The sequence below is a fragment of the Anas platyrhynchos genome, chromosome 1 (genome assembly GCF_047663525.1).
Source record: "Anas platyrhynchos isolate ZD024472 breed Pekin duck chromosome 1, IASCAAS_PekinDuck_T2T, whole genome shotgun sequence".
Lineage (NCBI taxonomy): Eukaryota > Metazoa > Chordata > Aves > Anseriformes > Anatidae > Anas > Anas platyrhynchos.
Genome location: NC_092587.1, coordinates 109,588,210 through 109,609,981, shown reverse-complemented (window position 1 = coordinate 109,609,981; position 21,772 = coordinate 109,588,210). Strand labels below are relative to the sequence as shown.

General features: G+C 39.2%; 1 protein-coding gene and 1 long non-coding RNA gene across 5 annotated transcripts in view; one reads left to right on the top strand and one right to left on the bottom strand.

Moving 5' to 3' along the window:
- Positions 1-20,886, top strand: part of GRIK1 (glutamate ionotropic receptor kainate type subunit 1) — a 167,123-nt gene extending 146,237 nt beyond the window's left edge. For 2 of the 4 annotated variants that reach the window (XM_027449231.3, XM_072026255.1), the window contains 4 exons: positions 4,597-4,822; positions 9,304-9,554; positions 11,984-12,149; positions 20,412-20,548. In XM_027449231.3, coding sequence (XP_027305032.1) covers positions 4,597-4,822; positions 9,304-9,554; positions 11,984-12,133 — 627 coding nt within the window. In that variant the 3' untranslated portion in view covers positions 12,134-12,149; positions 20,412-20,548. Of the gene's footprint in view, positions 1-4,596; positions 4,823-9,303; positions 9,555-11,983; positions 12,150-20,411 lie in introns of all 4 variants that reach the window. The other 2 variants (XM_027449230.3, XM_027449232.3) reach the window with 1 other exon arrangement.
- LOC113842344 (uncharacterized) lies at positions 1,417-12,582 on the bottom strand. Its single transcript, XR_003494714.3, has 3 exons — positions 12,210-12,582; positions 4,990-5,179; positions 1,417-3,061 (listed from the first exon to the last, which is right to left on the bottom strand). It is a non-coding gene; the product is annotated as an uncharacterized lncRNA (long non-coding RNA).
- Positions 20,887-21,772: the final 886 nt, after the last annotated feature.

Below are 21,772 nucleotides of genomic sequence, written 5' to 3'. Positions count from 1 at the left end.
GGCAGGACCTCAGCTTCTTACAAGCACCTGGCTAAGATCAATTCCGCAGGCCACATACATGTATGCACTAGAAAAATACTGCAGGTAGTCAAAATGCAAGTTGGTTTGTCCCTTTCTTAAAATGGTTCATGGTCAACACATATAATATTAATATACAGGCCACGTATGCACATAAACACATCGTGAGTAAAAGGTCATTTTCTGTGGCTAATTGCTTTATAGATAAATGCTTTTTCTTTTCTTTCTTTTTTTTTTTTTTCTCACTATGAGTATTAATTACATACAAAATGGGTTAATCTCATAAAATGTCAACGTAAAAGCCAACAAGCTATAAATATAGGATATATGCACAAAAATCCTGTGACAATTAGAATTAATTAGCAGCTTCATCGGTAGTCTCAGCAGGGAAGTTAAGCACTGACTGAATTGGTATAATGTTTTTCACTGTAACATCTCATAGTGATGTTTATAGACAGTCAAATATGTGGTACCTTTGAGGATGAGACACCCCGGTGAAGAAACATGTGGGACAAAATAACACTCACGTCTGCATGAGAAGCCTCAGCCCCTGAGCTGAGAGCCTTCTCCCCTGGTGTTCCTGCCTGTATCTCCCTGCCTTGCTTTAACTGCACCCCCTCATGTTTCCACGTGAGGAAAAGTGAGTATTTCCACATGCATAAAAGGGATCTTGGCTACAGTATTTGGGTCATCTCTCAAAACTAGCAGTGTTCACCAAGGTCATTTCAATTATGTAGTAGAGCTGATGGTAGGCTATCCCTGATGGAGCTGTCAGGGGTGAACTCCTCCTCTAATGGCTCTCTGTGCTGAGCAGAAATGTTCTGTTCTGAAAGAAATGCACAAAATACAGTACTTTTCAGAGCCTCATTAGAGTCGGTTCTTGAAAGGATGAGCTGACATTTCTGTTAAGAAATGCTGGGAAACCCATCTTGAGATATTCCTGGAAAATACATAAGGCAAGGACAAAACCCCAGTAAAGAATGCAAGGCAGCAGGAAGCAGCCTGAGGAGTGCTCTAGGACATTCCCTTGGTCTAAGAGCTCCTCACTGCCCAAAGACACCCAACATCATTGCTATTCTGAAGTCAGATTCAGCACCAGAGTGAGAAATCTTCAAAACCTGTTGCTTCCATGATCTTTCAGTGGAAATAAATTGTAATTTCATTACAAGAAGTTCAAAACAAATTTCTAGAGCTTTTTCCAGTTCTACACTGTCGTGGGTTTTTTTTGTTGTTGGTTGGTTGGTTTTGTTTTTATTTCACAATTAATCCTTATGAGTAAAATTTGTAGGCTTAAAAGAATGCAAACCTCTTAAATTTAATAACATTTCAGACAAGGTGATTAAATATTTATAGACAATGCATGCTAACTTATTTGTGCCTGAAATATGTGTGTACGCAAACACAAGTGAAAGGACACTAGTTTTTTTTTACAGAATGGAGATGGATAAGCTAGCAAAATGAAGGTGACATAGTGAAAGATGCATGGAAAATACAGTTTAACACACTTGTAAACCAGTGACACACTTGTAAACACACGGTGCTATATAAAAACATTGTTATTTTTATTACAGAAGCCTTTCAAGACCCTCAAAATATTATGATTTCCTTACACTGGCCAAAACTTCAAAAATATCACAGTGTGGATATTTGTACAATAAATGCAAGAAATACTTAGGTATGCAACAGGAAGACTATGTGCCCTGCGAGGGCATGACTTTGCCTCACTTGCTTTGTAAAATAATGCACATACTTCTGGAGCTGAGCAAGCACACACACACTGCAGCGAGTGACCTGGGAAGATATAAATCCCAATATTCAGAATGAGGAAATGGCAGGAGTAAGGGTTTCTGTGGGAAAGGGAAATGGAAAGGGAAAGAAGAAGCAGTGACACCAGGTTAATGGCAGCAAAGATGTCCCATAGAATTGGAGTGCTTCCTATATTCCAAGTCTTGACTCATCCCGGAGCTTCACCTAGTACTTAAGGCATGCCAAGGGAAACAACAGACCCCCTCAGAACAACACTTTTTTTTAAAGGAAAAACAATACATGCTGTCAGTGCCTCACCACAGAAGAAAGGACACAGTGCCTGACATGTGGTACATGATCAGGTGGGGCTGATTTTCAAGTCTGCACGTGACACACACAGAAAAGGGTTTTCTGAAAGCATCAAGTGATCCAGGCACAAAGTAAACTCTAAAGAACTTTGGTCTAAGACTTTCTGCTTCAAGTAGCAGAGGCAAGCCCCCGCAGTGTGGCTTTACACAAGGTGTTTATTGGATGGGATGCAGGTTAGCAACCATGTGAGAAAAGAAAAGTATTTCCATGGCCTTTCTGAAAACTCAGCTTGTGTTTATGCCAATTCACATGGCTCTTTTTATTTAGTCTTGCTTATAATGCAGATACAAACAGTTGTGGTTTTCCACTAATTCTAGATGCCTTACACTGTTGTGAATAGTCTCTCCAGACAACTTCTTTCTAGAGTGGCTAAAATTTCAAGAAAGTTTCTGCAGTGGCTATGCCTTCTAACCAGGTAGTAGTAGGAATGAAAACAAAACCATCTGAAGTTACTTCTGGAAGACAAGAGTCCTGGCTTTGAAGGAGCCCTGGAGTCAGCTTCCTCCCTGTGTGCAAATCTTGGAGCCACTGGTCTGACAAACCTGACTGTAGCAGAGGAAAGTACCCTGAAAACAGGGCATGGAGAACTAAGGAGCACCCTGGTGAGGTGATGGGGCTCCAGGCAGACAAAGCAGTGAGAGCTCAGACAGCATTCTCCATGTGTGTGAATGTCCAAATTTAGTCAAAATCTAAATGGAGGCAAGATGTTTCACACCTGCAAATCATGACAAGAACATATTTCTCCAGAGTGTTGTCCTGCTCTGTTTCCAACACATCTATATATCTTCCATTGCTTTCTTGCCCCTCTGTGATAATAGATCTTAATCTGACATTGCAAGTCTTGCCAGCTCCTACCTGCTGATATGCAGGCATGTTTCCATTGAAATCAATGAGAATCCAAAGGCCAGAGTACAGCATATGATATATCCTGAAAAAAAATAAAAATGCAAGTTGGTAAGTTGAGAAGCTGAGATCTTTCTTTCAAACTCATCTGAATAAGGAATACATCTTTCCAGTAAATTCAACATTGGATTCAATCTACTGCATAAATGTATCATCAATTTCAAAAAGTGTTCCCAGCTGAGCAGTACAAATGGCTTCTTCTTGTAAAGAGCCACTTAACTATATTCAAAGTTTAGTGGTATCCAGTGGCTTAACAAACTTGGGTGAAATTTAGGTGAAATTCACAGGTATTGAATTCACAGGAAAAGCAAGTTAACATTTAAAGCTCAGAGAACCAGAAAATCAGCTTCTCACAGGAATCCCCTAGACACCTGTGTGTAATGAGCACTTAGGGTCTCCACACAGTGAGCCTAAAATCAGCTCTGATGGCTACAAACCAGATATAGGGCCCGTGAAGGAGGGGAAGGATATTCTGCCCTAGAAGTGGGAGAGTATAAGTGTGTAGGGACTTGTATGTACATCCCAAAGCTGTTTTGTGGGTGGCTGGCTTGTGCTAGGTTGTGGCACAGCATAGTTCAGCAACAGTTGGCTATGCCATCTTGAGACAAACTATCTGATGGTCCAACTGCCCGTAGGCCTAACGTGCTATTTCATCCAAAAGTGGCATTGTGTGCTCAGCGGTTTTGGACAGCACACAGGGGAAGAGGGAGGCTTAATCGTGTTAGCACTAGCTTGAAGGTTTTGGGGTTGTAAGTAGCACATCTTGAGGGCAGCAGGCACAGTGCCCCTGAGAAGTCCCTAAGCAGGTTCAGTTTGTCTTTCCACCCCCTCCAACAGCCCTTCCCTGCAGCACAGGGAGAGGAGTGGGGGAAGGGATGCCCAGCACTGCGTGTAGGTGGCTGGGGCTGCTGGCCTCCCTCTTCCCTCTGCAGCTGGGTATTGACACAGGCCACGTGCACGCTCCTTCTGAGGCCAGTGGCAAAAAATCTCCCTAAACTTCAGTGGGAGAAGGATTAGGACCTTAAGTCTGATTGCAATGAGAAGCTGAAAGCAGAAGTTTACTCAGAAGTCACTTTGGGTTTGTTTCTCAAGCTTTATCCTTGAAGTACATGATTTCTAAGCAAATGATATCAATACAAAAGAGCCAGTACTTTATTCATCATCAGGCTTTTGGAACAGTGCATTTGCCCTGACAGGCAGAAACGCTGCTTCTGAGTGCAACAGTATCCAGCTGCATTAATTTAGCTGGGCTATGTGTAGTCATTTGCTGTAATCCATGTAACAGCATTAGCCCAAAAAACTTCAAAGCACTTCACAGTTGTGCCAGTAATGAAGTTCCTGGCACTGCAAAGGAAGAAAAAAAAAAAAAAAAAAAAAAAAAAAGATTTCTCAGCATAAAACACAGCAAGAGAAAAAGGCTGTGGGAAGGAAAACCGTTCTACAAATTCCCTTTCATTCAAGATATGCTATTGGCATCATTCACAACCAAAGGCAGAGGAAAATTTTACAAGTGTAATTTGGGTGCTGGTATGATTCTACGTCCTCGTTTTCCCTCCTTAGAAATCCAAGATATCCACGTATGAGAAGATGTGGGCGTTCATGAGCAGCAGGCAGCAGACAGCGCTGGTGAAGAACAATGATGAGGGGATCCAGCGTGTGCTCACAACGGACTACGCACTGCTGATGGAGTCAACCAGCATCGAGTATGTGACCCAGAGGAACTGCAACCTCACCCAGATTGGGGGGCTTATCGACTCCAAAGGCTACGGTGTGGGAACCCCTATCGGTAAGATGCTTTCCAGCACAGGTGCTGTAGAGCACACCCAGGAATGTCCTATTCAGATGCATTGATAGCCATCTGAATGATGCCCTAGTGCCTTAGATAATTTTCTCAGCAAAAGAGACCCCGGGAGCTTCCTTTAAAGCAAAAGACCACCTCTTGGCTCCACTCACCTGCAAGCAGACTCTACAGGCAGGAGAGAACATAGATGTAGTAGTGCAGGCTACATCTGCAGAGCAAAATTAAGTAGCCTGCTTGCCTTCTGGAGCATCCCACGTGGAACAAACAGGGTGTTCCTGTGCTGCTCGATGTCCAAGTTGTTCTACTGAATTTCAGCTTACTTGGAGGAGTCAGGTAGTGTCTCTGTGAAAGTAGTAGTGGGCAGAATAAATGTTACATCCAACATACACATCTGCAAGAAAGCTACATGATAGGAGACTGATTTTTATTCCATTTTGTGACTCAGTGCATGAGTACAATGAAAAGCAATTGAAAGGTTCTGCATCTGCATCAGGGACTTCAGGGTTTCAAGCTAAGCAGAGATTTTCAGTCTCTGGGAACTCTTTCCAGCAGACCTTTTCTAACATATCCAGTGTCCTTTTCAATATTTTTCTAATCATAGAGAATTAGAAAGTGTCAGGTTTTTGGGTTTTGTGTATGTGTTTTTTTAATTTTGATTGTTTTTGTTTTTATTTTACTCTGGGTTCATGTGAGTAATGGTACTATGCAGACAGATCTTCTTCTTGTATGATATACCTCTCCAGACTGTTCATATATACATTTACCATGTCACACTCTGCTAATAGCTATGCAATTCTATTGGCTTCGGGGGAATTAACTATGTTATACAGGTATAACAGGTAAAGTATTTGGTCCATCAGTTGCTTGGCAGATCAGATATAAATAAGAGAGGAAAAACACCACTGCACTTTGACATGTGTTTCTTTATGTTGCTGGGCACCTCAGATTATCATACAGATAATATTTTAACTATATTCTTCCACACTGTCTGTGTGAGAACAGCCTTTCTCCCTGAGGAAAATAGTACAAAAGCTAAAATATCTCCAAATAAAGACAAATGCATGGCAAGAGTTTCATTGCAGATATAAAGCTGCCATACTTTAAACCAAGAACAATGACAGAATAATTGGAACAGATGGTAATCCTCAGAGAAAGTGCATCCATTGGAAATACAGCTGTGAAATATATTTATAAGATGTTTCTTGTATGATAAATGTGCCTTGATTTCTTTCTTAAGAAAAAACAGAAAAAAATCAGGGCAATAGATACCTACAAGCACTTTGGAATGATGCAGTATCATCAGGCATTTTAAAATTTTAAAAAGTTAAAGACAGACAAATAAAGACTAATGAAGCTGTGGAGACCTTTCTACTATTCACATAGACCCCAAAGCCTCTGTTATACTCTCATAGCATTCAAAAGTATTGCACTGCAGAATCTGTATGGAAAACAAGACTTGTCTTTGATCCTCAACACCAAAGTTTCAGCAAATCTGAATCTGCATTTGTTCCTTCAGGAGAATATACAACCATGTGGCTATGGTTTGCAGCAGCCAAAGTACACCTTACACTCTAAAATTTCTAGTGAATGAGCTGAATACTATCAACACTTGGTTCCCAAGGAAACAATTAATCCATGAATGCACAGGAAATTTCACCTCTTTAATCACAGCAACCTCTGCAAGTAAAAATAAATAAATAAACGTATGTATATATATATATATATATTCTGTCTTCCTTCTCCATTTTGCTGAGGTAGGATGATCAGGATTCAGGTGTAGCAACAAAAACCTCCATTTATATTTATTACTGAGCACATGGGTCACAGGGAGGAGGGTTTTCTTTAGATCCTTGGCAAAGAACATTACCAATGAAAAATCAGCAGTGATAGTTGATGGTAAGCTTGCTGCAGCCTAGAAGCATGGCTGTAACAGAGGCACCTCTAGGCAAAAGCTGTGCAAAATGTCACCCTGGGAGGAATCTGTCTGAAGAAACCAATGCTGTTATAGGTATCAGGACAGGTATTACTTCCAGCATCACTGCCAGTGCTGATGCAAGTAATTCTAACACTAAAGCTATTACCAGTTACTTGGGAGACTGCTAAGGAAGTAGATGGATGTATTTCCTGGCCTGTGAGGTAGGTTGTTAATAGCTCAATGGCCATAAATGATGTGCTGAATATTCAAAGAAGTGTTGAGATGGATTTGTGTGCAGTTTTAGTGCTCACCGATAAAACACCACCAATCCAGCACTTCAGGCATACTTGACAAACTTTAAAAGCACGCATAGAAATATAGATGTACCTGTTACCCTCAAGATGAATTGTGATAATCCCGCTGGCAACAAAAACATCACAAGGAAGAATGAACATCCCCACAAATCCTGTGCCGTGACTTAGGATGCTTCACTTTGCCTAACAGCTCTGTCCTTTCAGTCGAAGGAAAATAGATGAGTCCTACAATATAACAAACTCCAGCCGTCAGGGCGACAAACCACTCCTAAGGCAGAAACAATTCTGCTTTTCCTTCTGGGAGGCGTTCCTGTTTTCCATAGTAATAATTCACCTCTCTGTGTTAAAAACATTTTTGAAGGTGTTTCTGTTTCGTTTTCTGTTGTGCTTATTTTTGGTCCTTTAATGGCATGCATAGAAGTCATCCATTCTTACAGCCAGTATATTTTCCTTTCAAAGCTGGCTACCCAAAGCAGTGGCTGCTGAGTGCTGGCTTCCCAGATGGACTTTGTATAATCTGACACATGTCTCTTGGCATCTGTGGTCACAGCATGTCCTATTGTTGGCAGTAGGATACACTGAAAAATAGCTGAGTGTTGGCGCAACAACTGAGGAGCTGCCATGTTTTTCACACTGACTCTCCTCAGACAGTGCTGCAGGCTAGGGGAAATGGAAAGAGAGACAGAGGCTTGTATTCATGGTACAATTATTGTTAATAGTGTCCTGCACAACAGTGTAGGAAAGGTGAAGCTAAGCCCAAATTTCCAAGGCCGTTTAGATGCATGAAGACACAAAAGTGGTGCCTCATGAGATTTTCCACACTTTCCACAAATGTCCACATCTACTTCCACCCTGCTACCACTGAAATCCTGGCGCGCCTTCTGCCTTAAAGTTTGTTGATCGGATCAAGAATTGCAACTGCTTCAATTTGCACTTAAATTTGACTACTTGTGAAATTCCAGCTACAAGGAGTAGTCTTACTAATGTGCTAAAGGAGAGGAAAGAATGAATTGCAGTTAGGTACATGGATGAGAGATTGGCCGCATTGGCTGTATTTCAGCCCAGACACTAAAACATCGCAATTTCAGTGAATACAGCATGGCAGGGGTTGAATGCATATATATATGTACCCAAGATATAGATAGGTAGATAGATAGATAGATAATATATCTTTAGAACCAACTGCCTTTCTTGTAACCCTCTCCTGCTTGCTGTCATAATATACATAAACAACAGTCTTCCTCACAATGCCAAAACCAACTTTTGCTTATCTATTATAATTAATAAAGGATTGCTGCTATTATTGTTGATAACTTCAGTGACTGGCAGCACAGAAAAAGTTAATTGGTAGCAATTTCCCCTTAACTATGCTCTGCTGCAAAATCAGGTTGAGGGGAAAATCTCTCCCTTTTTCCCCCCTTTGGGGCTACAGACTTGTGCATCTGAAAGAGCTTCTGGCTGAAATGAATCACAGGCAACAGAGATTTTGGAAGCTGGACAGCCGGAACAGTGCATGAGAAGCAAACCTAAACAGATTGAACTGCCCAATGTGACCCTGCCATTTGCCAGATACTGTACAGAGACATTAATGCTGTTGAGCCTGAAGATGCATCATTTAGCAAGCTGTTGGCCTGAAAATAAAAAGCATTAAATAGTTGCTATTTTCAGCTTGCAATGCCAATATTGTTGCAAGTCACGGAAATAAAAGACCCAGCCAGTTTGTGTTCTTATAGGTTGAAGTGGAGTTGTGGGCATATGCAGGTATAAATGAGAAGAGAATATATTTGACTGACTGTGGGTTTTCTTAGACAGCTACTCATTTTACATGCAGTAGGAAAAATAAACAGATGTTGAAGTAAATAGAAGAGATGCAAAGTGGAAAGTCTCAAAGGATGCTCAAAGCAATATTCAAACATGATATAGAGGGATTATTTAGCAAGAAAACCCACTGCCAAGACTTGAATAAACCTCAGCAGGAGACCCTAGAAATTATCATGAATTCCCAAACAAACAACCACACCAAAGGAGCCTTCTGTTTTCCAGTCCCCGGGGCAGATACCAACACATAGTTCTCTTTCCCCTTCCAGCTGAAGAGAAACCAAGACCTTCTAGCTGGAATAATCAGTCTTGTGATAAGGAAGCTGTTTTGCTGCAAATAGATAACAGCAACATGCTTCCTCCCTGCCTTCCTCCCTTTGCTGCAACCAGCACTGACGGGTCTTGCTCTTACCTTGCAGGGTCTCCTTACAGGGACAAGATCACCATTGCCATCCTCCAGCTCCAGGAGGAGGGGAAGCTCCACATGATGAAGGAAAAGTGGTGGCGAGGCAATGGCTGCCCCGAGGAGGACAGCAAAGAAGCCAGTGCTCTCGGGGTGGAGAATATTGGGGGCATCTTCATAGTGCTCGCCGCAGGGCTTGTTCTTTCAGTGTTCGTAGCCATTGGTGAATTTATATATAAATCAAGGAAAAACAGTGATATTGAGCAGGTAAGTTGTCCATTTCCAGTTTGCTTATGTGTCTGTGAGGCTGGGGTTTGTAGATATGGAGGTGACTGCATTATGAGTCTCTTTGCTGGAGTGCAGATTTTGTATTGCTGGACTCTCACCATGTGTTTCTAGCACTGAAGACAACTAATTTATTATTAAGAATAGGGAAGTACCTCATCCACAGTCCAATTAGTGCTGCTTAGTATGGCAATGTAGAACAAGAGCAATTAATTTATCAAACAGTTTCTGCATGATCTTTAAGATTTCAAGTATAAATTATTTTGGAAAGGAATAAATGCAAGTGGGTTTATTTATTTATTTATTTTTTATTTTTTGGCATTAGCATCAGCCCTTTGAGTAACAACAGGAATGCACTTCCAAATCCCCAGTGTAATTTTCTTCTTGCTCTAGAAAGCATTTCTTTCACAGCCAGAGGTTTACACACTCTGTGCATACACTTCAAAGCAGGAAAACCTGCTGAAAGGTGATGAACGCCACAATAAGGTAAGATTATGGAGCCAAATAAAATGTGGATATAGCTCCACTGAAGTGTAACAAGCAATTTGAAAGGTCAGAGGGAAAACAAAGAAATTGTTGTATATAAATTGTGCTTTGAATATCATAGCACTTTGAGAAACAGAATCAATCATTAAAATAATATGCAAACACCCATTTTCTGAGACTCCAAACAACGTAAAAGAAACAAGACATGGGCAGTCACTCACAGTCTATTCTGCTAATCCTTTCCCTCTGGCTGCCTTCCCTGGTCCTGGTCTGTTGCTAGCAGTGTCCTAAACCCTATTTTAGTCCTGTTCAGCTTAGCTGATAAAGCTGTTCAAATCCCGCTCACTTCTACAGGATATATCATAGGGATATCATTGCACTGCCGGCTTGGTGGCCCCTGTGCCCATCACCAAGAGGTGGGTTCATATCCCCTAACTTCAAGTTTCCAAATATCAGGCTTCTACTTCTAAATGAGTTGTTTAAGCTCAGTTTCCATTTAGATGGGAAAGGCACGACCTTTTCAGTGGGCAGTTCATCCTGTCCATCCAAGGTGTAGTCCTACAAGGGTGATAATATAAAAGCCAGAAACGACTGTCAAGAAAAGTAACTTTAACAAAGGCAGCAGGGATGAGTGGGAGGGGACAGAGAACATTTTGAAATCAGTCTCAGAGATGTGGTTTACATTGTTTTGATGCTGGGCCACAAGAGGGGTTGACAGCGGAGTCACAGCAAGCAGCCAGGGCTAAGGACCTTGAGAGGACAGTGCCTCATTTGCAGACATCAGGTTCTGGATGGAATGAAGCACTGTGCAGCCATGCCTCTATCTCCTTGCTGCTGCTGCGGGGTCACATGAAGCTAAATCTACATGCCTGCTGTTCAGACAGCTGGAAAGAAGTGAGCTGAATCCTACCCAGGCATCTTCATTTCCTAGCTGACACTTAGTGTTACTGAGGGTCCAATCCGTGGGACCTAATTCCAGTGTCAGTGGACTTGGATTTCATAGTATGCTGCAGAAGAAGGCAACTCCTGACTGTGTAGACTTCTCTGTGTGCACCTGAGCAAGCCCTCATTAAAGGCAATGTCACCATGTAATGAACAACAGGTGGAGCTCATGTGGGGAAATTCTTCAGACCTTAGTAATCAAGTTTTTAAGTAAATCAGACAGAAGTGATGGATGCTTTTTGCCCATATTGTAGCTTTCTGATTAGCACAATAACGCTAGTTTTACCACAAAATGTGTAAAGAATATATTGAGATCCTGGTTTGATTCAAGATTAGGGAGCTTTTTTATTATTGAAATAAGTTTTGGAGAACTATTGCAGTAAAAATATCTAAGTACTAATATGGTGCAGAATATTTTAGAAAATCTTGAGGAATCTGGAAAAGGCTCCTGGAAAAGGTATACCTGAAGTCATAATCAAAATAGACCTAAAGCTTTACATCATGCTGGACTGTTAATTTACTTAGCAATTTGTTGGGTGAATAACTAAATGTTCATGGATACATGTGTACATGCACAACTTCTATACATTGTGGAACTCTACTACTGTTTCATAGCAATGTGTCACTGATGACAATAACTAAAACCTTTGAATGAGTTAACATAACATCATATACGACTTTCACAGATTTATTCTGGGGAACAGGAGGAGAATACTGTGAATTTTAGTGTTACTTTTTGATTTCTCTCACTTTGTTTTATTTTTATTCTGGTGATATAAGAAGCTTAGATGGAAAATTCTATACGTTGTATGTTATCACTAAGCTAATCCACAGCATGAGTTGTGTACAGTCTATGACTTTTCTGTTTCCATAAATATAATCTCTTTTGATTTAAACAGTTTTGAATCTCATTTTCATGTCTATTTTTAATTTTACTTCTTTCATTTATTCATTTTCTCCATTTTTTTTTTCTTGCATGCAAGGCCTTTTGTTTCTTTTATGGACTACAGTGTAAGCAAACCCATCCGTCCAACTCCACCTCTGGCACCACCTTATCTACGGAGTTAGACTGTGGCAAGTTAATCCGAGAGGAGCGAGGGATTCGAACTCAGCCCTCAATTCACACTGTATAGTCAGGAAAGAAAAAAGGTGTGTCCAATGAAAACATTAAACCTTAACAGTGCACATAATGACAAAGGTTGTACTCACCAACATGTAGTTAATGTCTTCAAAGTGCCTCTCACTTCAGCAGGAGATAAGCTTATCTAATGCAAATTGTCAAAGTCCTGGAAATTTGGGCAGTTTAAATGCATATCACAGAAAATAATTACACCTACAAGAAGGGTGAGAGCAACAGACTGTAGTAGTTTCTAAGAAATATGACAATTGTCATCTTGTCATTTCATGGGGTAATTCACCTTTTTCAGGTAAGAAAAATTATTTACCTCTCTTTCATTTTCAACAGAACTTGAGTAAACTCATGACAGTCTCATTACTGAAAGCACGGAGAAATGTTTTCCTTGGTCTGTGCTGAAACATTCAGCAAGTGGGACAGACACTTCTCTATAAACCTCAGAAAACAACCTGCGGGCTCCATTGACTTCCTAAACCCCTATTTTAAACACCCAGAGATTTTTAGTTGACATATATTTCTTCTGGTGTCAATATTTAATGAATTTTAATTCATCCATTTAAAATTCATTAGACAAAACCTCTTAGTAACTATCATAGCACAAGATCATATCATTCAGTTAAATTTTATGCCATGTAACCATTAACATTTAAGAACATATTCAGCAAAAGCACCCTCAGGCACTCCCAGCATATACCTTTCATAGCATAACTGTTGACTTGGCCTGAGCCATTCATGATGTTCATTGTTGTAAGGCTTTGTGACATAGGGAAGTCCTTTATGACATAACTGCCAGTAAAAATCATGATATCAATTTATGTTCAACTGTCTTGCCTTGGCATTGTTTTGCATATTGAAAAAGAAAAGGAATCTGTTTTATAGGAAGCTGGTACTGGACGTTTTCTATATCCTGGAAGGACATCAATTTGATTTCCTTCAGTCCTCCACTTGTCTGGGGACTGTCCCAGCAGGAGGAGATCTGCTGGAAACTGGATCTGTTGTTGCCACAGAAAAACATATGACAACAATTTGGGAGAGATACACAAAATATATAGAAATGCCAGCTCATAGGATGTCATGAACCATGGCAAACAACCACATTTTCAAAACTCAATTACCTTTTATCTGAATTTCATTATATCTTGGCTTACCTCTAGTTTCATGAATTCATTTTCTACCCCTCACACCTACTTTATGATTTCTTGCACACTGCAGTTCCTCCTCATCAAACAATTTAACGATCTGTTTTATTGAGGGGCCATTTCTGGGCTCTGCTGCAATTAGAAAACTTGTTTGAGTGGATGCCTTCATGATCAATCACCAAAGTGCTCCAGCAAAGCTCTGCTCTCCTCTTGAATCTTGCACCTGGCTGCACCTGAGAAAAGACAGTGCGACCTGTGTTTTTCTTCCATTCATTTTACAATTTTTAGTCAGCATTATTTATAGTGGCAGTAGGCTCAAGTTTTGTGTTGTGGGTTTTTTTTTTGTTTGTTTGTTTGTTTCGTTTTGTTTGTTTGTTTGTTTGTTTTTGATGAAGTTGCTCATGGCTAGGCTATGCCACCTCTTCTCTGCCACTGTTCATCTGTGTACATGGGTATTCACGTTTCATTCCAGATGCTGCAAGAATTTGTCTTGCTCAATCTGGAATTTTAACTTGTTTGAACAGAGCTTTGAAAACTTCGTGTCTTCATAAAATGAACCTTCCTAGAACTGAAGACCTGAATTAGATCTTCCTTATCCCTTATTTAAAAAATAAAAAATTCACTCTTGTCTGCAGTTTCCCAGTTGAAGAAGCTCAAAACCAATTTAAACCAGTTTCTCTGAACTCTCAGAAAGGAAAATTACTAATGGGCTTATTTTCATCACTGTTCTGCACAAAAAATCCTCACTGTTGCAGTTTCCACTATTTTTCTAATCACTGTTTAGATGAATGCAGAATACTGAAACTTTCTGTCACTTTTTGGGTAAATATTTTCACATCTGTCAAGGAAATAGTCACATTGTTAGTAAAAGTGATCATTTTCCCCATTTAGGTGTCCCCACAGGCAACCTCACAGACTTCAGCTTGCTGGTGGGGACTAAAAAGCAACTCCTCCTTTCCCAAATAGGGCTTCATATCTACCTACCACAAAGTTATTAAAAAGCCTGACCTGCTCCTTAGCTCCTTAGTTACACCAGCAGTTGAGATGGTGAAGAGGAGGCATGCCACCTGAGAACTAATAAATCTACACTTGTAAATACAGCTTTTGCAAGGTTTGCCATGGCTCTAGAAGGAGTTAGATGCCTTCAGGTTAACAGTGAGGTTCAATGGAGCCGTAGTCCGTGGCATCTCCTGTGAAGTGCATGGCACCTGTGGGCAGAGATGTAATAGGTTTTGAGAAGTGCTGAAGCCTTAAAAAACTCAGCGTCTACAGCTGTTAAACTTTGAAATCTAGCCACAAAACAGTACTCCATTTACAGACGCAGATTGTTACCATTGCATCTTCCTTATTTGCAACCTTGCAACTGCTCCCAGGACCCAATGGTCAGACTAGGTCCTCTCCCAGGTGTGTCAGCATTGAGTTAACAGCTCTGCCTGCGATGGATGAGCCACAGCAGACTCCATCAGCTCTGGCACTGCAGTACCAGGAAAGCTTAAACCAGAGATATTTGGGGAGAAAAATGGCTATAAACATATACCCTTACATTGGTTTATAGTAATTTTTATTTTGCTATTGTTGCATTTTACTCAGAGTTCCCAGAATATTCAAAATAATGTCTTGAAAAGAAAAGAAAAGAAAAGAAAAGAAAAGAAAAGAAAAGAAAAGAAAAGAAAAGAAAAGAAAAGAAAAGAAAAGAAAAGAAAAGAAAAGAAAAAAGAAAAGAAAAGAAAAGAAAAGAAAAAAGAAAAGAAAAGAAAAGAAAAGAAAAGAAAAGAAAAGAAAAGAAAAGAAAAGAAAAGAAAAGAAAAGGCATAAGCTTTGACACATAGAATCCACCAACATTTGAAAGCAAAGAGGTCATGAATAAACAAGTCCCAGTCCATTGCCAGGTTGATTTGACTGAGCTCAATACGCCTACCTTTATTTAGTGCCAGTTGCTGTCATCATCACACAGTCTGCAATCCAATTAGACAAAGATGGGGGAGGGGGTAGGGGGGAGAAAGGATGAGAAAGGAGAAGAATGAGAGGAACAAAGGCAGTGTGCTGTATGATCACCGTTTCAGAGAGCTAGGATCAGGGTGGATTAGTAATGTGCCTGCACCGCGGAGCTAGAACAAGCACACCAATAACGCTTTACACATCTGGATTGATATTTCCTCAAAGTACTGCCATGGTTTCATGTCCTTGTTCCATCTCTCTTGGATCAAAGCTTTGAAGCTTCAAATCTTTAGCTTTTTTGGAACAAAGGGGGAGAAGGGGGAGAAGGAAAAAAATCCCTATCTAGGTTCTTGCAAAAAATAATTTTTTGTGAAGTTGTTAGGTCTATAAATACTCTCTCCTCTTCAAACATCAACCTTGGCCCATCCATTTGCAGGCTGTAACCCCACCTCCAAACACAACTGTGGCCAGCTGTGCCTTCACTGAGCAGCCATGTTTGCATAGGACAGTTTCTGATATCAGCAAGAAGCTTTACTGATTATTTTTTTTCTTGTAAACATGAAACTGATGTGCAGTTTATGTAACTGAGAAACAGTTAAAATAATCCATGGATTATTGTGACATTGTTCTGAAAGTCACTGTTCAATGGACTCTGACAGTTCAAAATCCTTCATTTAGTGATCTCCTCATGCAATTAGCCATCAATGACAGAATACTCAAACAGATTCTTAATGTGCTGCAACAGCAGTTTACTCACTAGGAGAAACTATTTTCAATATTTTTCCTTCAGTGCACTAGGAAAAAATAAATCACTTTTCTTTCAGCAGAAGACATATGTCAGCGTCCCAGCTATGGGTGTTTCATGACGAGGAAGGCACAGCAGGAGAAAAATCCTGTTCTTCCTGTGTCTGAGCTGGTCAGGTATTCTCCCAAAATAAAATTTAGGCTACATCCTTTGATATCCATAGTTTTCAGATCTCCAGCACAGCACCCTGTTTTTTTTGTTTGTTTGGTTAGTTATTTTTTGTTTGTTTGTGTTTGTTTGTTTTTTTGCAAGGTGTTAAAAAAACTATAGAAAAGTTTTGTCTCCAGTGGAAGCCCTGCAACATAAGCAGCAGCAGACTGATAAAGCCTAACTATAGAACTTTTTCAGTCATTCTAGCTTAATTTATGTTATTCTTTAAATAATGAATTTAGAGTTATCATGATGCTTAATACAGTCTTCTGTATGGGAGTGGAAGGAAAGATTTGAGACCTTCTTCAGCAAGCTTTTACATCCTGATGAAATGACCAAAGGGCAAAGAGGAAGAGTCTCAAATCACAAAGAGGCCCAAACCCATTCTGTTTTTAAAAGATTTCCTTTAATCCGCACGGGCCATGTACTGCAGCATTTTGGCACTGCTAGAATGAGAAAGTCAAGCTGACAAAAAGCTTAATGTTAAACATATTACTCTGTTGTTAAATGTATTGCTCTGTTCCTACTTCACCCTCATTCTCACAGAGATCTCTAAAGTGCATTTAACAGCACGTATAAAAATAAAAAAAAAAAATAATTAAAAAAAAAGGGCTTTTTAAAGAAACCCTTTGGGTCTGGCTATCTGAATATGAGATTAAAAGAACAATATATTACCCTTTTAAATGGAATTAGAATGTCATCATCCCCTTTTTAAAGGCTACTGCAATTGTACAGCAGACACGGTGTTGTTCTGAAGGCTGTCTTGAGAGTCCCTACAGATGGTGTTTCTTGTCCATGATTTTCAAGTCACTCCTAAGGCATTTTGGCTGAGTCTGTACCCTTTCTATATCACAGTTCTCTGCTGCTTGAAGAGTTCAGTGCAATCCTGGTTTTCAAACATCTGTTCGGTTTCCTGATTGTATGAACAAGTTTGGAGATAAACAGGATTTTGAGCTATTTTTCCAGGGCTCAAAAGAAAGCTCATGTTATAACTGCCTTTCTGAATGATTAACCAAACCCCTGAAAGTTCAAAGTATTGTCTAAGATTGCTCTTTTAGATGGCCCTGTGTATCCCAGGCTTTTAACTCTCTTTGCCACTTCCAGCATGTTTATTCAAAGATGGCAGGATTTCAGATAGAGGAATACTCATAAAGTTGATCAGACTTGTAATTATGACCATAACCTTTGGAATACCTTTGACAGTTCAGTACAAGGTCTTAAATCTATCTTTAATTCATTGCTTCAGCTTGACAAAACTCAAATCAATGGTGTTTTAAGTCCCTCAAAACTAGGTGTAATATAACAGTAAAAATAAATCTGCTTTTGTGCTTTTATGAAGTCAGGAAGAGGATCTACAAGGTGTAAGACTCAGGTAGCTGTCACTGTAAACTGTCCTCCTTCGCCTCTCCCAAACTGCTGTTTCTGTAGGATGGCTGAGCCTATTCTTACATGTGTTGAGCTTGTGTGTTTTGACTTCTCTTTTGGGTAGTGGGATCGGCCCACTGGGGACTTACACTGTCAGGACGGGAGAGGAGAGAGTCTCAACAGACAGAATCTTTCAGATTTTTAAATGACTTAGTTCCATACCTTGTTGGATGAATAAACATGATCAGTTTGCAGGAAAGACAAGAATAGTAATATTTTTACAGTTTTAGGTGTAGCTGGTACCGATGAACATTTAGGCAAAAGATCAATTCTTAGAGACACAATCTAAACATCAGACCTAGTCATAAAAATAAACTTGAACTATTGAACTATTTCTCGTAATATTTCTATTAAAAGGCTTATATCTGGAAAATGATTTTTAAAATTTCATAGGAGAGTTGAAAGTAGAACCAATTGAACACCTCACAATTCATATCCTCAGAAGTTAAAAACTTCGTATATAGAATGCCAGTTATATTTTTCAAATATCTATGTGCAAAGGTAAAATGATCTTCATGGGACTATTTTGGTGAAATTAGAAGACATTGTAATCATTACATAGTCTGAATAATACAAATCCATTTGGAAAATTCAAATATAGGCATATTAACAAAGCAGCAAAGTGTACTCTTTCTTCTGCAGAAACCACCCCTGCATGCACAATGCAGAAGCACACACACAGCATACAAGTTGGTAAGAACAACAGGAAAAAAATAAAAATCAGTCTGATCAATCCTACAAATTATTAATATGGTCCCTTCTTCATTATTTGCCATGGATTTCTGGAATCACTTGGTAATTTAGATGTTGAAAGCTCAGTTAAAACTAAGACAGTAGAGATAAATTATACATGCTAAATCATCTAGTTAGAGCATATACTTTTATTGGTTTGGAAATAAGTGGTGCTATGCTCTAAAGAAAGCCTGAAGCAATATACAAATAGTTCTGTACTAGTATGATACTTGCTTCATTCACCTGCTGCTTCCAGAGGGCATGAGGCTGCAGCAGACACTTGACTCTAGATCCAGTAACACTGAAATTCCTATATTACATTGCCAAAGGAGCTATTTAAATGATAATTGCACCACCAAAGTCCTGTCTATTACCAGATATTAATTTGAAATATATATATATATGTACATATATATAAAGTAACACAGTGACCCAGCCCATTCCTTCTACATTTTGGGTCTGGCATGAATCTATAGTAGTTTGATTCACGTATACTTAAGAACTTCAGATGAGCAAAAATTAAGCATCTCAAAGAGAAAACATTAAACTCTTGATGTCACACTCTATGGGATATTCACTCTATGGGATATTAGTCTGTATGCAGCTCATCCCGCAAATGGACATGATGATACCTGCACAATCATATACATTTAAACCACAGACACACTGATGCACAGATGTGTTGGTCTCATGTGCAGAATCGAGGTTACAGACTCCACCCAGAGGGTTTCTACTGGACTGGAAGAAGTGCAGTGTGTGGAGTTCACCACTCAGGCATCCCTTTACTACCTTATACAAGGGACCTAACCTTTATCCAGGCTACCCTCATACCTCATAGTCTCTTTTGCATTTGCAAATACTCCACTGGAATTCAGCTGGCTAGTAGAAAGCTTGGATTTTCTCCTCTTCAATAACATATCAATTTTTTACTCTTTTCTCTCTCTCTCTTCCCCCCCCCCCCCTTTTTTTCTTTTTTTTCTTTTTTCTTTTTTTTTTCTTTTTTATAGTTGAGATCACCATTGAGTTACTAGTGGTTAAGGACTGAACACAACTCTCCTTGCATTGGTATCACTGTAGAAGGGAATTTGTATTTGATGCAAAGAACCATGTCTGTGTGCTGTTGCTCTCATTTGTTGACAAGAACTGTTGAACTGTTGTTTTAACCAGCTGTGTTAAAACTGAGCAGTCCTACTGTTCTAGAAAGGGTCTGGTAGGAGGATTTATTTAGCGTGGTGGAGGTAAGGTGTTTAAAGCTTAGTTTCACACTGCTACCATCACTTCATTTTATGTATAAATAATCTATTTATACATATTTGCATGGAACAATCTTTTGCCTTGCTAGATACTTCCACTTAAAAGATTCTTTGTGCTTTTTGTGTTACAAGTAATTATCCTAGCAATAGATTTTAACAGATTTTTCCATTTATCCAAAATGTTTTTGTTAATGTTGTGATAGTGGAAAGAAAAAAAGATTTCTGTTTGCTTTCTAAACTATTCAGCTACCTCATTCTTGTGGTAATTTCTCTTCTTTCTCTGATACACAATATTTGAAAAAGATTCATTCCAAAGAGGAAGAAGTATTGTGGAGTGTGCTGCATTTTGGAATTGCTTATTAATTTCATGAAGAGAAAATAATTAAATCACAACGAAATATTTGTTTGTCTTCTTTAGTATTCATAATTTAGGGGTGGGTAAGGATTTTTAAAAGAAACTATTTCTGCTTTTAAGGTCAGGAGGAGATTTACCTGCTGAAAAAAAAAAAAAAAGAATAAGTTTTACGATGTGAAGCCACCAAAATATCACAGTCATCTGTGTAGAATTTCAGAAGCATTCATAATCAGCTTTAGTTAAACCAAAATTAAATTAATTTCAGTGAAAGTCAAGTTAGGCAAGAAAACTGACTTATAGACTTCACCTACTATACATTAGAGACTTACTAAAGGCTGGCAGAACTCACCAGAGAAGCTTTCTGATCCTGTCTTTGAGAAATGAGGTCCTTGTTTCTAAGAGCCACAATTTGGTCAGAGGGTATGGTCAAACTCTGTCTTCAGTGAAAAGTGTCTAATGCAATTTTCATGTTCCACCAGTGTCTTTCTTTCAATGCTATAATGGAGGAGCTTGGCATTTCACTCAAGCATCAGAAGAAGTTAAAGAAAAGGTCAAGAACTAAGGGGAAGTCTTCATTCACAAGTATCCTTACTTGTCACCAGAGGAGGACACTGAGGAAAGAAACCATAGCATGAGCAAGAGAGACCCCTCGGAGGAAAAATCAGGAACAAAAACAGAACAAAAACTTTGTTGCCTACAAGTTGATTGTGGTGGGATTTCTGAAATATAGACATTTACCTTGTTCTTCAGAAATTCTCTGTGGTTTCTTTTTTTAATCTAGAGGTACAACAGTTTAAATGCTCACATAGACTGATGTACTACTAATCACCTGGGAAGTGTCTCACTATTTCTTCTGAGATGGATTTGTATGCTCACCTGTTTTGCATCTCTCTTCCCCTCCCCATGCATTGCTGTATGTGCTTTCTAAATAAATAAATAAACAAGAGACAGGGATCTTTTTTCCAATAATCTAGGAGTGGTATCTTTTTATTTCTTTTGAAGAAAAGATTGCACACTTGTTTAGAAACTGGGGTCTAGACAATCAAAATAAAAAATCATGCAATTAACTCATAAACAATGAGTACAAAAATGTTTTTAACACTAAGGTATATACAATGAGTTATTTTTACTTTTCTCTGATGCTATAAAGAACACTCTTCAGGTTCTCATCTGTGACAAACTTGTTTTTCCCTTATCTCCTTTCTTTTTCATTTATTTTAAAATGAGATTATTTGGTAATGCCGTGTCTCCAGGTGCTAGTTGTTCAAAAGGCAAAAATAAAATCACAGAAATAATTATCAGTGAACAGGTGAAGGCAACACTGACATTGTCATGGTGCCATATCTTCCAGCTCCTGATACCAATAAATTGATTCTTGACTTCAAAATAAAAATCACTTTAGAAATTAGAGCCCAGAATATTCAATTTCCAACAAACCTTGACCAGAAATATAACACATCTGACAGAGATACAGCCAATGCTCAGGACTTGAAGCCATTTTTGCAGCTTGGGGCACCAGCAAAATATTTTAACTGGGAAGAAGAAATTAAGTCTTTAAAAAAAAAAAGAAAAAAAAATCTGTCTGAAGAGCACTGTGGGAGTAGCAGGCTCCCACATCCCTCCTCCATATAGCAGTGCCTTTACATTAGAGTAAGGTGAGGTACGTTTATATTTATTATGTTTTCCTTTTGATAATTCTGTTGCTCTCAGGGCTTTTATTGGTGCCAGCTGCTTATCTCTGAGGCTGCCTACAGAAGAAAACCTGAGAAATTCAGGTACTCCCATGGATGCCCTGCAAGGGATGAGGGTGGATGCAGGGAGTCGGTGCCTTTGTGCCTTG